This window comes from Notolepis coatsorum (genome assembly GCF_963971535.1).
Source record: "Notolepis coatsorum genome assembly, chromosome: 3".
NCBI lineage: Eukaryota > Metazoa > Chordata > Actinopteri > Aulopiformes > Paralepididae > Notolepis > Notolepis coatsorum.
In genome coordinates, this window is record NC_140167.1 from 175,602,260 (window position 1) to 175,617,069 (window position 14,810).

The 14,810-nt window shown below is 39.8% G+C and overlaps 1 protein-coding gene across 5 annotated transcripts in view; it reads right to left on the reverse strand.

The window, feature by feature from the left end:
• Positions 1 to 3,152: 3,152 nt before the first annotated feature.
• pikfyve (phosphoinositide kinase, FYVE finger containing) overlaps positions 3,153 to 14,810 on the reverse strand; it is a 232,760-nt gene continuing 221,102 nt past the window's right edge. For 4 of the 5 annotated variants that reach the window (XM_084310464.1, XM_084310462.1, XM_084310463.1 and 1 more), the window contains 8 exons: positions 14,570 to 14,664; positions 11,693 to 11,752; positions 9,943 to 10,119; positions 9,163 to 9,266; positions 8,811 to 8,939; positions 6,725 to 6,986; positions 4,634 to 4,708; positions 3,153 to 3,941 (listed from right to left, as the gene is read on the reverse strand). In XM_084310464.1, coding sequence (XP_084166590.1) covers positions 3,826 to 3,941; positions 4,634 to 4,708; positions 6,725 to 6,986; positions 8,811 to 8,939; positions 9,163 to 9,266; positions 9,943 to 10,119; positions 11,693 to 11,752; positions 14,570 to 14,664 — 1,018 coding nt within the window. In that variant the 3' untranslated portion in view covers positions 3,153 to 3,825. Of the gene's footprint in view, positions 3,942 to 4,633; positions 4,709 to 6,724; positions 7,018 to 8,810; positions 8,940 to 9,162; positions 9,267 to 9,942; positions 10,120 to 11,692; positions 11,753 to 14,569; positions 14,665 to 14,810 lie in introns of those variants that run through there. The other variant, XM_084310465.1, reaches the window with a different exon arrangement.

The window sequence follows — 14,810 nt, forward strand, 5'->3', positions numbered from 1 at the left end:
AATCTTTAATATTTTTTTTGATGCGTATTCAGAGGTATTTCTTCGAGATATTTCTAAATGTAATGTTTTTAAAAAAAATATGAGAAATATGGTAAAAAAACTACATTTATCCGTTTTTTTCGATGAAAAAAAAACGTAACGTTTCGCCTCAACGCCGTTTCTGGCCGAACTAGTCATAGAATCTTTATCTTTTTAGATTCCTATTCAGAGGTATTTCGTCAAGATATTTATAAATGTAATGTTTTAAAAAAATATATGAGAAATATGGTAAAAAACATTTATCCGTTTTTTTCGATGAAAAAAAACCTAACGTTTCGCCTCAACGCCGTTTCTGGCCGAACTAGTCATCGAATCTTTAATATTTTTTTTTATTCGTATTCAGAGGTATTTCGTCGAGATATTTCTAAATGTAATGTTTTAAAAAAAAATGAGAAATATGGTAAAAAACAACATTTATCAGTTTTTTCGATGAAAAAACACGTATCAAACAAACACAGGTTTGAGTGGTTATAATTCATAAATATGAGTAATCTGTTGAGAGATATATTGAGATTATGCTATTACTGTTAATCATGGGTAAAAGAATGTTTTAAAAATAGTAAACAGTTAAAATTATATGGCTTTAAACATGAGCCATCATTTCATCTCTTAAGCCCAGTGAGCTCAGCCATTGCTAGGGATGCACAAGGGTTAACATTAGGTGACAGCGGACCTGACCAGATGAAAACATATTAGGTGACAGCACACCTGACCAGATGAAATCATATTAGGTGACAGCGCACCTGACCAGATGAAATCATATTAGGCGACAGCGCACCTGACCAGATCAAAACATATTAGGTGACAGCGCACCTGATCAGATCAAAACATTTTAGGTGACAGCGCACCTGACCAGATCAAAACATATTAGGTGAAGGTGACAAGGAAGCCACAGACTCATACCCCCCCGACACTCAACTAACCGCCTCGGACAGTCCTTCATACCAGTGGCCATCAGGCTCCACAACAGTGGGCAGCGACTGCTGCCAGACATCGACCTAGAACTAATAGGAACCCAAGTAGGACAATAACACTACCTTATGCATACTGCACCTTATGTGGATACTGTGATACTGTGAATAATGAATAATGTATATTTCAGTTAGTTAGATAGTAAATTATATTGACCTATTTGTTTACACTGCTTGTGTTGTTTTCACTACCTGTACCCCCCCCCCCTTCCCCATGCTGCTATGATGCCTGAATTTCCCCAAGGGGATCAATAAAGGAATATCTTATCTTATCTTAAAAGGAAAGATGAAATTACCTACCTGGGTTCCATCCTATAGAGGCAAATCTTTCCTGTGACAAAATGGGATCCAATGTAATAAAACTAAGTCAACCAACGAACTAGATTCCTGTACCGGATCTCCTCTCTGGTAAACAAGAATACCTTGAAGACTCTAACAGGAGCACTCATTCAAGGGTACTACGACTATGCTTGCACCTCATGGTACCAAAGCACCTCAAAGGCACTAAAAACAAGATTACAAACATCACAAAACAAACTGGTCAGACTACTGCTTGACCTTACTCCTAAAACCCACCTCACCCCTGTCCACTTTGACAACCTAGGATGGCTTAGAGTAGACGACAGAGTACAGCAACTTGCAATGGGCCTGGTCTATAAGATACACTACACCACTAAGATACCCATGTGCATGTCGAAATACTTCCCAAAGGTCAGTGAATACCACGACCACAACACCACAAATCCACAAATCATGTTCAACCCAGATACAATAATTTAAAAAGTAAAAAAAAAAAAAAAAAAATTAATAAAAGAAAATAGTCATAACTTAGAAATGAGATTGCATAGGTCTATGAATCGATATCGCGATTCTGTTTCGATTAATTGCCCAGCCCTACAGTGTGTACAGTAAGTTAGCTTGGTGATTATCATTGTGATGTAGGCTAAGCTGGCTAGCTACTGTTAGCATACAAGCACTGTAGCCTACTTACTTTTTCATCCACGTTTTTTCTGATCCAGATGCATAAGTCCACTTCTTCATGTTGCTCAGTTGCTGGTTTATACTTCAGTCCTAATGTTGGTGCAAAGTTTAATTTAGCCTGACTTGACTTGTTATAGCTGTACAGCTGACTAACTACTAAACAACAACTTTCTCATAGTCTCAACTTTCACAGTCAAAACGGGTCCAGCTGCATGTCCGGAGGATAGGTTTAGCTCGGGCCAATCTCAAGTTTCTCAAGTTTCTTTATTAGTTGTCATACAGAAGTACAGAATACTTTTATACAAAATGCTTCTTTATGTTACATTTTGTATAAAAGTATTCTGTACTTCTGTATGACAACTAATAAAGAAACTTGAGAAACTTGAGATTGGCCCGAGCTAAACCTATCCTCCGGACATGCAGCTGGACCCGTTTTGACTTTGCAATGCAGCAATCTCTGATTGGATTTGCAAGGCTGCCTATCATATTCAACCTCTGTGTATTGGATGTCAAGGGCTGTCAATCAATCAATCCTCCATTCAATGGCAAGAGTTTAACTGCACAGACCGTGCTTAGATGAAGTTAATAGCCTATTTTGATTCGCTGTTATTTATTATTTATTTAACAATGGGTCACACCTGTGAAGTTTTCTTCACGAATAATTACTGCAGGCAATACTGCAGTGCAGGCCTGCTCAGAGCTGTCAATTTTGGCCATTTTTTAAGAAAAAAAAATTCACTGGCATTTTTTTTACAGAGGAAAACATTTCTAATAAAAAAATAATAATAATTTAAAAATATATATATATAGTTTTTTTTTTTTTTTTTTTTTATATATATATAGGTATATGTAAATTAATAATAATTATGAATTATGAGTGAATTTGTGTTTCACGTGTTGTCATAGAGAAACCTCCACTGATACAGTACCAGTCAAAGGTTTGGACACACCTTCTCATTCAGTTCAATGAGAGTGTCCAATCTTTTGACTGGTACTGTGTGTGTGTAATATATATATATATTATATATACATTACCAGTCAAAGGTTTGGACACACTTTCTCATTGAACTGAATGAGAAGGTGTGTCCAAAGTATATATATATATATATACGAAATGTAATGGGAAAAAAAGAGTCAAACCTTGACAAAGGGTTAATAACATTCTAATAATTACATAATCTCTGTACATTTACAAACTTTTACATTACACTAGCTTGGTCACCAAACTATAACATTGTAATGATTGTTCTTCTTTTTCTCAGTGCTATTCCACCTGCGTGTCCTCTTGAAATAGCTGGACTCTTGGCACTTCCGAGTGGAAGTGAGTGCTCTCTCTACGCATCCTGATTCCAGAGGGCGATAAATAAGTTCCCATAATACTGAAGTGTCTCCTCGGACAATTTAAAAACAGATATTTTACAGTCATAACATCCAGCAATGGCAGAGTGGTACTGTTACTATGGAATGACACTGAGCGTTACCCTCTGGCCATGCTATCGTTTGCATAATATTCAAAAAGATCTACAGAGTCCAGTGTGCTTGTGGTGGTTCCCGAGCGGGTGTGTACAGTTGACCCGTCTCAAGCCCCGCCCCCTCTTTTCTTGCTCCTCCAGTCGTGGCTGTTGCTTTCCTCTGACAAACCGGGAAAGCGACCGTCGCGATTGGAGGATCGAGGAAAGAGGGCGGGGTTTGAGATAGGTCAGTTTCTCAGTGACTGAGGCCTCTGTCCGTTTGACGGGTGCTTGTGTGTTGACAGAGGGAAGTGGGGGGGAAAGGCATTCTGTCTGTTGCAGAGAGTAATGGTGTAGAGTGTGTCCTCGGTGCTGGGGTCTTCTCAGCAGTTGGCCCCCAGGCCGGTCCAGTGGTCAGGCACCATGAGGAAGTACTTGTCCATGGCCTCACAGAAGCGGGCTCGGTACAGCTCCGGAGACACCACCGTGGGCATCTTCCCTGCGGGACACACACAAACACACAGGATAATGGCCAGGAAAGTGTTGTTTTGCAGAATATTATGATGTCACAGTGAAGTTGACCTTTTGGATATAAAATGTCATCGCTTACTCATTTTATCCTATTAAGACGTTTGTCTGGACCGATATCATAATTAGCATATGAATTCTTGAGTAATGGCCAAAACGTAATCAGTCCAAGTGGATGCGGATGTTGGTGCCAAATTTGAAGGAATTCCCTCACACACACATGCACACATGTAAAATGACTAATGTGATGTAATTACTGTATGATCATGTAAAGAATGTCTCTATTAATTATGTGCTAATTTTAACTAATGTACTTTTGGCAATGATGATATGTAATGACCACTTAAGTAGAAAAGCCAAACCAGGGACAGGGTTGCAAATTAGCCTTGGCTAGAAATCCTACATGCAATGCTTCTGTATCTTGTTATTTTAACCTGCTACAGTGTATTCTTTTGCATTGTCCCCTGACAAATAAACAAATAGATATTGCATTCACGAGAACGGGATGAACAACCAGAAAACACGATGCCTCCGGCCACAGCTGTGCCGTAAGTAAACAGACTTTGGTTTGAATACGGGCACAGCGGAAGGTTTGCCAACAGGGGACTTAATTAAAGGTGTCCCGTGTGGAGGACGGATGAGGCTAGACGGATGAGGAGTTACCTTGGCCTCCCAGGATCCCAGTGGATTTGACGACCATCTCCAGTTTCTTGTCCCACGTAAATGTCCGGATGTAATCTGTGACACGGGACCAAAGGAAAGATTCAGGAACACGCAAACTCCTCACGTCGGCATGAAAACGCTCGCGTTACGAATCCCTTTGCAACAGTGGTGGAGAAGAGCGGTCAATGAGCTTAGAATACATGACACAGAAAAGGCAAGATGGAGTGCATGTTTCTGCACACGCAGTGGGGTAACATAACATCTGCATACAGTATATGTTTACAGTTTAGTAATTCGGCTGACATTCTTATCCAGTGCCACTCAGAATAGGTAGTAGCGAGTAGCCAAAACGAGGGCAAAGAAAGCCCAGTTAACACCGGGTATCTGCAGGTTTCAACAAGTTAAATACTTTTTAAGACCTTTTTAATACCACTTAGAGCTAAATGTAATACCAATTTCACAACAATACTAGCCAAAAAAAACAACAACACATACAGTACTGTAGCTGAACACTGAACTGGCGGCTGCACTACCAATTTAAATTCCATACAAGCAGGGCTGTACGTTAACTTTTTTTGCACATAGCACTGGTGCTACAGAGGTTGATGGTTTTGTAGCACAGGCCAAAATCTTGTAGCACAAGTATAAAACGTGTTATATTTGTAACAGTCACAAATGTGTCTATTGTATTTGTGTTATTTAGTTGCAGTGCCATGTTTGGCTGTCATTTTCATGCTGACGTCACACAGCCAGACACGTTACGTGTAAGGAATTATGGGATTTGGTGTTGGGTGTATGGACTCTACTAGGGGTGGGAATCACCAGTTTCATCATGACACGATATCGATTCTTTGGACAACGATACAATATTTGCCGATATCTGCCACGATACGATACAATGCAGGTGCCTGCAATCGATATGAGATGATATCATAAGCCCATTTAACACAATCAGTAACATTTAGATCAACTCAAAAAAGGTAACGGAAATATCATTTGACATTTTTATTTTTGACCTCTTCCAGACTTTTAAAGGAAAAACAATCTATTGTTTTTAATACACATAGACCTCCTGTTCACTGTAAAGTGCCACGTTTTGATATATTGAGCTTTAAACTTTAAGTTAAATGTTTTGGAACTCACAACACGCAACCGTTTTATGTTGCATGATCATGAATACATTTATTTTGTATTGTATTTTTTATGTTTAAATATCAACATTATCTGTCCACCCTCAGTACATTTACTATCAATATAATATACTCGTCTGACTTCATGTGATCTTTCCAAACGCACACACACACAGAGAAGGGAGAATGTCTGCCCCCTCCTCCTCACTCTGCCTGTCTGCTGTTCTCTCTATATGGCTATGAACAGCTTGTTGTTAGCTCATGATAACGTAACGTTCATTTCGGACTTTATGACGCGAGGATTGCAAAGCATGTTATATGCATTTGACCCGTTGCCGAATAAAACAGCAGGGATTTGTTTTGGGTCGCGACAACACTATCCACTAGCTCTGTTTCAATGTCCGTGTTCCAAACGCTGCTGAGACGAGTCCTGCTCACCTGCTGTGTTGTGAGCTGAGCCGAGCGGATATGAGTCACTGCTCGCAACTCGCGGGGATATTGTTCGCTAGGGATTATGGGATTTAGTGTTTGATATATGGAGTCTTACGCAGAAGGGACATTGTATTTAATCGCACAAGACTACAAGTACCAAGTGGATAGCGGGCCATCGCGGGCCATCGCACCAGTGCTATTGAAGTCAATCCTTTCATCGCACAGACTGGCGTCAGTGTCGCACGTGCGACATGTCGCACTGTACAACCCTGACAAGCTCTTGCCAGACGCACCAAGCTCCCGGTAGCCCCGTAAAAAACAAGACTTGAATACAAAAACATTTCATATATTTTATATTATTTAATATAAAATAGCCGGGCTGCCCCCTTAAAAATGTAATGCCTGTGCAAATGAACTTTAAGACCTTTTAAGGCCTTACATTGAGAATTATGAATTTAAGACTTTTATACCCCGCAGACACCCTGAGACACCGTGTACGCATGACGAGGGGCATCCTCCTCTTCCTCACCTATAATCCCCACCACCAACTGATCCGTGGCGTCGTCCCGGCCCACCAGCAGGGAGTAGTCGATGATGAGGTGGCTGGAGAGGAAGTAGGCGTCGCTGTGTATGGCGGCTCGCAGGATGGCCTTGCAGTGGGCCCGGATGTACAGCGGGTTGTCGTGGACCAGCTTCAGGAGGTTCTCGTCCAGCAGAACCACCTCGCAGCTCTCCTTCCCCGAGTCCGTCTTCACGTTACGGTTTCTCAGCGAGCCCTTCAGGTCAAACACCTGGACGGAGGAGAGACGGGACAAGAAGATTCTAAATATTAAATGACGTTATGAAATAACAATACAGTGAAATTAGGGGTGTTTTACGGTACAGAGGCCACGGTTCGTTACGTAACTCGGTTTTGGGGTCACGGTTCGGTACGAGTTTGGTACATAAGACAAAAGCAACAAAAATCTCCAATGTATTAATTTTCATTTATTTTGTACAAGTTGTACAAGGTGGTACCTCTGTGTTCAGGCTCCACCAAGTACAACTTTCTTATTTTTTTTAATAATAAATAGAAATAATAGACATTTTGTAATTTTTCGCATATCCGTGCCCACATTCATAATTTTCTTTTAAACTCTTAATAGGTCAAATACTATGTGTGTTATCAATACTTAGACAACATTATAAACTGAAGGCGTCTGCATGAGAGCAGAGCTATTTTATAGGTCTGCATCATGCCTTTACAAGCTTCAACGTTTTATTTATCATCTGAATTTGGCAATGCAAACTTAATATTCAACGTTAAAGATCAAAGTAAGCCTCTACAGATATTGAGCATAATTTTGTAAAATGTACAACCCTAGTTCCACCTAGTCGTATAGTTCCCCCTGTATTTGTTGTATGGCTACTAGGGGTGTAACGATGCATCGAAATGCATCGATCCTAATGTAACGATTCAACTACATCGATTTGAAAATGTTAGAATCGATTTTTTTTTATTGTTTTTATTGACCTATAGTCCATTCATGCTGAGTGAGTCAGTTCTCCCAGCCACATTTGTGTATTCAAAATGTTTTGGGGAATTAACTGATAGAAAATGTATCTACCGTAATTCCTCTAATAGTAACCGGTATTCAATTAAAAACCGGGTCTCTATTAATGACCGGGTGCGCTGTTGAGCTAAGCAATTATAAGCCGGCCTCCTAATACAAGCCGGGTTTCATGTATATGCTGGCCTGGCTGTGCAGTAAATACCATATAATGGTATGGTGTTAATGTTTACCAAGAGAGTAAGCCTACCTCAGAATTGTATAAAACGAAGTTATTATTATTATTATACTAGTATTGTGATTGCACTATTTTCCTATTTTACTTTTTTTTACCGCCTGTAATTGCACTGTTTACTACCGTATTTCATACAGTACTTGGTTTCAATAAATGAACCCAGTACATTTTACTGGGTTCAAACTGACACAAAATGTTGATTTATTCATTATGATCTGTTTGAAAATTTTAAATATAGGCCTCTCTCTTATACATGCCTCCTCCTAATACAAGCCTGGTATCCGCTACAGTTGAAACAAATACAAGCCGGGGTTACTATTAGAGGAATTACGGTAATCGAATCGAATCTAATCGTGGTCAAATGAAGAGATTTCATGATGCATTGAATCGTTGCCTGAAGAATCGTAATTGAATCTAATCGTTGTGAGGTCGAATCGTTACACCCCTAATGGCTACATGTACATGTTGTCTCTCCAGAGAGAGACAAGAAGATAGATACCAGTTTCCTCTCTGTGCGTTAAGTAGAAAGTAGAATAGAGTAGATAGTAGAAAGCTATCTGGCTGCATGTTAGCCTAGCTTAGCACAATGAATGGAAGCGGACATGACCGGTTAGCCTTCGGGATAGGTGTTAGTTGGACAATGCCTAGGCTAACCGGTCATGTCCGCTTCCATTCATTGTGCTAAGCTAGGCTAAGATGCAGCCAGATAGCTTAACGCACAGAGAGGAAACTGGTATCTATCTTCTTGTCTCTCTCTGGAGAAGACGGTAAGCTAATCTCCCAAAATGTTGGTGTGTTCCTTTAACAGCCAATGTGTTAGTGAGTCTAACCTGGGCCATCTTGCGTCCGTAGAAGAGGTTCTCCATGACCAGCAGGTCCAGTTTCTTCTCTGTGTTGTTCTGGGAGTTCTTGTAGCCAATCCGGTAAACACCCAGGATCTTAGCCAGCGCAGTTGGTCGCTGGGAGGGGGGGGCACAGAGACGATAGGCGACAGTTACTACAACCAATAGGCACTTTATATACACTATAACCAAGACATGAAGACAAGTAGATTTCTGGCTTCTAATGCCAATAAACACGACTGTAGAATGTGCACCAGGGGTGAAGTGAGCACTGCTGTGTTGGGTCTGATAAATAGTTCTTATGAGCAAAGGTTATGTAAGTAGAGCTCTCTGTTAGTACCTTCTGCTGCACAGCTCCAGTGATGTAGGTGAAGTAGTGAGGAGCAAAGTCCAGGAAGGACTGGACCTCCAGCCGGGGCATCTGCTTCAGGATGAACCGGTCATCTAGCAGAGCAGAGGGACAAGGTCACTATCGTCAAGCCTTGGAGTCATTTAAAATGTCTTGATCACTAAATATTTTCAAAAGTAAGCTAAAAACATACCTCTTCACCTTAGACTTTTAATACACTCTGCCACTTACTCATTGCATCCACACATGATTATTGTACTGTAAATGAGAGCTATTTTATTGCACTGATTTTATTTTGTCTATTTTATACTCATTTCATGTCTGCACTTGCTTTTATTTAGTAAATTCTCTGCAAATTTTACGCATTTTAAAATATAAAAAAATATATATTTTATGTCTACTACTGTGAAGCACTTTGGGCTGCAATTATTGTATGAAAGGTGCTATACAAATAAAGTTTATTATTATTATTTAAATTACAGAATTTCCATATATTAACTCAATAAAATGTTTGTTGAGTTGTGTATTGAGTTGTGTTTATATTTTTGTTTAGTATAGATAACAGTGGGGAGAATTCTTGTAATCATAAAACCAGAAAACCTATTCTTGTGATAACTTCAATGAAAGTAAAATTCTGGACCCCACTTTGGGGGCGACGACGATGGATGGATGGATGGATGGATGGATGGATGGATGGATGGATGGATGTATGTATGTATGTATGTATGTATGTATGTATGTATGTATGTATGTATGAGTCACTACATTCACCTTCTGTAGCGTAGAAGACGGCCCCCGACTTGCCGCCGCGGGCCTGCCAGTTGACACAGTGGGACAGCGAGCGGACAAAGTCGTCCTCCGTGCTCTCCATGATCTCCTCACGCATCTGGTGGAACTCCTCAGCGTAGTAGATACGGCAGTAGAACTTGGCGTTGGCGTCGGCAAATTCTACATGTCCGAGGAAAGATGGACACACCGAGAGAAGACGAGGTCAGGGGACACATCACAAACCACCTCGGCTGGTCCCTGCCAGTAGCCAATTGCTGGAGAACTAACGGCTGGTGAACTTGAGAACTGTTAGGACTATCCGACTCTTAATAATAAACACTGTTAGGACTATCTGACTCTTAATTTTGGTTGCCTTGGGTTAAATTCATGATATACCATAGGTTGCCGGCTCTATTTGTCTATGGAGAAGTACCCCTTCTTTGCATGGCTATAACTTTTTAAATTCTATTGCTACATTGCCATTATTAGGGCCCATTCAAAGTCCTATATGTATTGTTCATTGTGTAGCAACGTTAAACTTTTTCATTCACATATTCATAGTAAAGTATGGTCTAATGTATAAGTATGTTTTCATCTCTTTCTGCAGCTTTCTCCAGAACGTGATCTATAGCCCCAAATGCATTATATTGATGATGCAATACAGTTTTATGGCAATCAGCGCGATATAAAAAATTCCAACTAGACGTACTTCTAGAAGTTACTACATGTCATCTGATGTTGACCGGATGGGCTAGGGGGCGTTTATAATTCCGTGGGCAGCGTTATACCAATCATCTAATGTGGGTCAAATGTTGATAATAGCAGTTAGTATCGAAGACGGTAACGTTACACGCTGAAACTCACCCCAGTCTCCGCGCGCCGTTGGGCGATCATCGTAGAGTAGAAGTCTTATCATTATGGGATGTAAATTTACCCGGTCCATCTCCAGCTTGTATAATGGTATATACGTCCAAATCATGTTGTTTATCGAGTTATTGGCAATCGATCACTGTGTAGCGTGACGAGCCAGAGTCCCGGGACCTATAGCGAGTACCCGGAAGTACTACAGACGTCTAGCACAACCTCTATGGCACATCCTGTTTAAGTGATTGCGCCGATCGGCCACCAGATGGCGCTCCTGAACCGCCAGAGAGCTCAGTGGGTCCTGCTGGTGGATCTCAGGCCAGCGGAAGGGACATATGAATCCGATCGCAGATTTTTGAAATATTGATATAAGGACGCTGTACAGCGTCCTCCGGCAACTTGAGCATGGCCAGCAATGACGTCTAAAAACGTTTCATGGCAGTCAAAGTGTTAATAATATACACTGTTAGGACTGTCTGACTCTTAAAACGTGAGGCTAGATTGATGAAATATGAATGGAAATCGCTAATTAAAAACGAGATCTCTCGTCTCTCTGGCACTCAACGGTTGGCATGAACTAACGAGAAATCTCGTCGTTGGCACTCAAAGTGTTAATAATAAACACTGCACGGACTCTGGTGCAGTGTGTTACTATGGTTTGGACCATGTATACCATCATCACTATTACTACTGTCTGATTGAATCATGCCACTCACTACTGTTCACTACTACTACTGTTATCACTATTATCATTAATCACTACTTGCACTTTGTTCTATGTTCTATCCTACCACCATTTTGAGAACATTTGAGAGATAGAAGGACCTCTGAGGGAAATGTCTGAGGGAAATGTAATATGAAGTAGGTAAAATTAGGGTGAAAGACTCACGTAGCTCAATATGAGGATTCCCAGACTGCTTCTTCTGTTTGTCTCCTGAATCAGAATCTTCTGCACCAAACAAAGAGAAAATATGCCATTAATCATCTAGCATCAGGAGTAGCACTTTGGTTTTAACACTTTAACCTGTTCCACCCGTGGTGAAAATCCGCCTAAAATATATACCTAGGTAAATGGAATATTGCTCCACTTCTACAAGGCCATTTGCATATTCTTGGTATCTAGGTACATCTATGGACCTCAGGGAATGTATTCACAGTGTCAGAAATATTGTGTCTATTACTAGGCTTGCTTAAATTGTGATGAAACAAAGGAGAATATGAATTATGATTTTTCTATGCATCTAATGACCAAACATAAAAAATGATCATGTTCAGTACCGTCTTGAGATCATGTGTACAAAAAAATCGAAGGAAATTAATAAAGGGAAGATGATTAAACAGAAGGTTCTGTAGATACAGTACTGAATTCTCCCATCCAGACCAATGCTATTTGAAATATTATTATAGAATATAGAATAAATTACCTTATTATAGCCAATTCGCAAATTTATATATATATACATATATTATCTTTCAAATGCCCGAGTTCAATTTGGATTTAGTATCACCAGGCGTGCATAAGAACAGATAATGATATCTACTGTAATTTACTGTACTTTTTTATTTTCACCACAGTGCAACCATTTTGAAACTAATTTCAGATCTAATTGTTGCTACATGCTAACAATAAGGTGCTAACATGCTAACAATAATTTGTCAAAAACGTTACCTTTTGTGGCTTATTATCCCGAATAATAACAGTTATTGATATAATTCATTCAGAACGCTGAACTTTGAACCCCCATAGAATCTGCCAGGAAGTGTAGTTCGGAAAAATTCCAACGCTGATCGACAGCTATAGATGTATGGAAGCAAATGAGTGACAGAAGTATTTGAATTTGATCAGACACCGAATTTATAGCATTGAAAATAATTACTTTGAAAACATGTATCTGAATTTTTTCAGACACCGAATTTATAGCATTGAAAATAATTACTTTGAAAACATGTATCTGAATTTCTTCAGACACCGAATTTATAGCATTGAAAATAATTACTTTGAAAACATGTATCTGAATTTTTTCAGACACAGAATTTATAGCATTGAAAATAATTACTTTGAAAATCATGTATCTGAATTTTTTTGCTCCGAATTTACCTATGTGAAATTAAAATTCAGTGTTTAAAATTCAATGTAAAAAATTCGAATGCATAATCAAATTCAATGTAAGAAATTTGATGCATAATTGCGGTGTATAAAATTCAATGTAAAAAATTCGATGCATAATTGCGGTGTATAGAATTCGATGTAAAAAACCATCACGCGGGCTGCATGAATACTTTCCCCAAGGCAGTTGTCCTTCCGCATTCGGTTTACGCGGAAGGGTGGGTGGGAGAGAAATATACATATGGTGGGGAGATAATATATACATACGGTGGGGAAGAGACTGTACATTAAGAGGGGGTGGGTGGGAGAGAAATATACATATGGGTGGGAGAGAAATATACATACGGTGGGGAGAGAATATATACATACGGTGGGGAGGAGACTGTCTATTATATGTATATTTCTCTCCCACCCACCCACCCCCTCCTAATGTACAGTCTCCTCCCCACCGTATGTATATATTCTCTCCCCACCGTATGTATATATTCTCTCCCCACCGTATGTATATATTCTCTCCCCACCGTATGTATATATTCTCTCCCCACCGTATGTATATTTCTCTCCCACCCACCCCCTCCTAATGTACAGTCTCCTCCCCACCGTATGTATATATTCTCTCCCCACCATATGTATATTTCTCTCCCACCCACCCACCCCCTCCTAATGTACAGTCTCCTCCCCACCGTATGTATATATTCTCTCCCCACTGTATGTATATATACTGCCATCTTTCTCCCGGGTTGGTGTGATCACATGACTGACAAAGCCGTGCAGTGATAGGCCAGAAGTCAGGCCAGAAGTCAGTTCGATTGCATCCAGGCTTGATTGCTTATCCTGTCTGGGTAGCCCGGATGATGTTTTTTTACATCGAATTCTATACACCGCAATTATGCATCGAATTTTTTACATTGAATTTTACACACCGCAATTATGCATCGATTTTTTTTACATTGAATTTTATTATGCATTCGAATTTTTTACATTGAATTTTAAACACTGAATTTTTATTTCACATATTTAAATTCGGAGCAAAACAATTCAGATACATGATTTTCAAAGTAATTATTTTCAATGCTATAAATTCGATGTCTGAAAAAATTCAGATACATGTTTTCAAAGTAATTATTTTCAATGCTATAAATTCGGTGTCTGAAAAAATTCAGATACATGTTTTCAAAGTAATTATTTTCAATGCTATAAATTCGGTGTCTGATCAAATTCAAATACTTCTGTCACTCATTTGCTTCCATATAGATGCCCTCCACAAAATGGCAGCAAAAAACTACAATTCCCATGGTTAAAAATGTCCAAAATGGTCGCCGTCTCACAATAGACTTCAGTAAATCGAAAACTTAAAACTATCTAATGGCACTTTTAACCTATTGCTAAACTAACGTATTGATGATAATATACATTCTACATGCTTTTGTGACATGTTAGTGATGTTAATACTTCACCAAATCGCCAATTTTTTGCAACACAAAAATATTGATTTATGACCAGATGCCATTTTGGGACCGGATCCGGTCCCGTCGGGTGGAACAGGTTAAATGATCAGTTCAGTACCGAATAAGACATTTTTATGTAAGAAACGTTAAAGGTAAATGTAAACAAAGGTGAGGTGTCATGTGACCTCTGACCCAGAGAGAGGACACCTACTGAGAGGGTCGGCCTCTGTGCCGCTGCGGTTCATCTGGGACGAGGTGACATCGCCGGGCTTGGCAGGACTGTTCTTAGTCCGGCTCTCTCCGGCACTACAAGGACACGGAAGAAGAGGAGCTTTCAGAGTTACGTACAATATACAGTACATGGGCCACTGTGTACAGTACCATTGTGCCTTTTCCAAGCCCAGATGAACAGTGAGGGTTCTATTCCAATTCCAAATGCACTTTGTATCTTA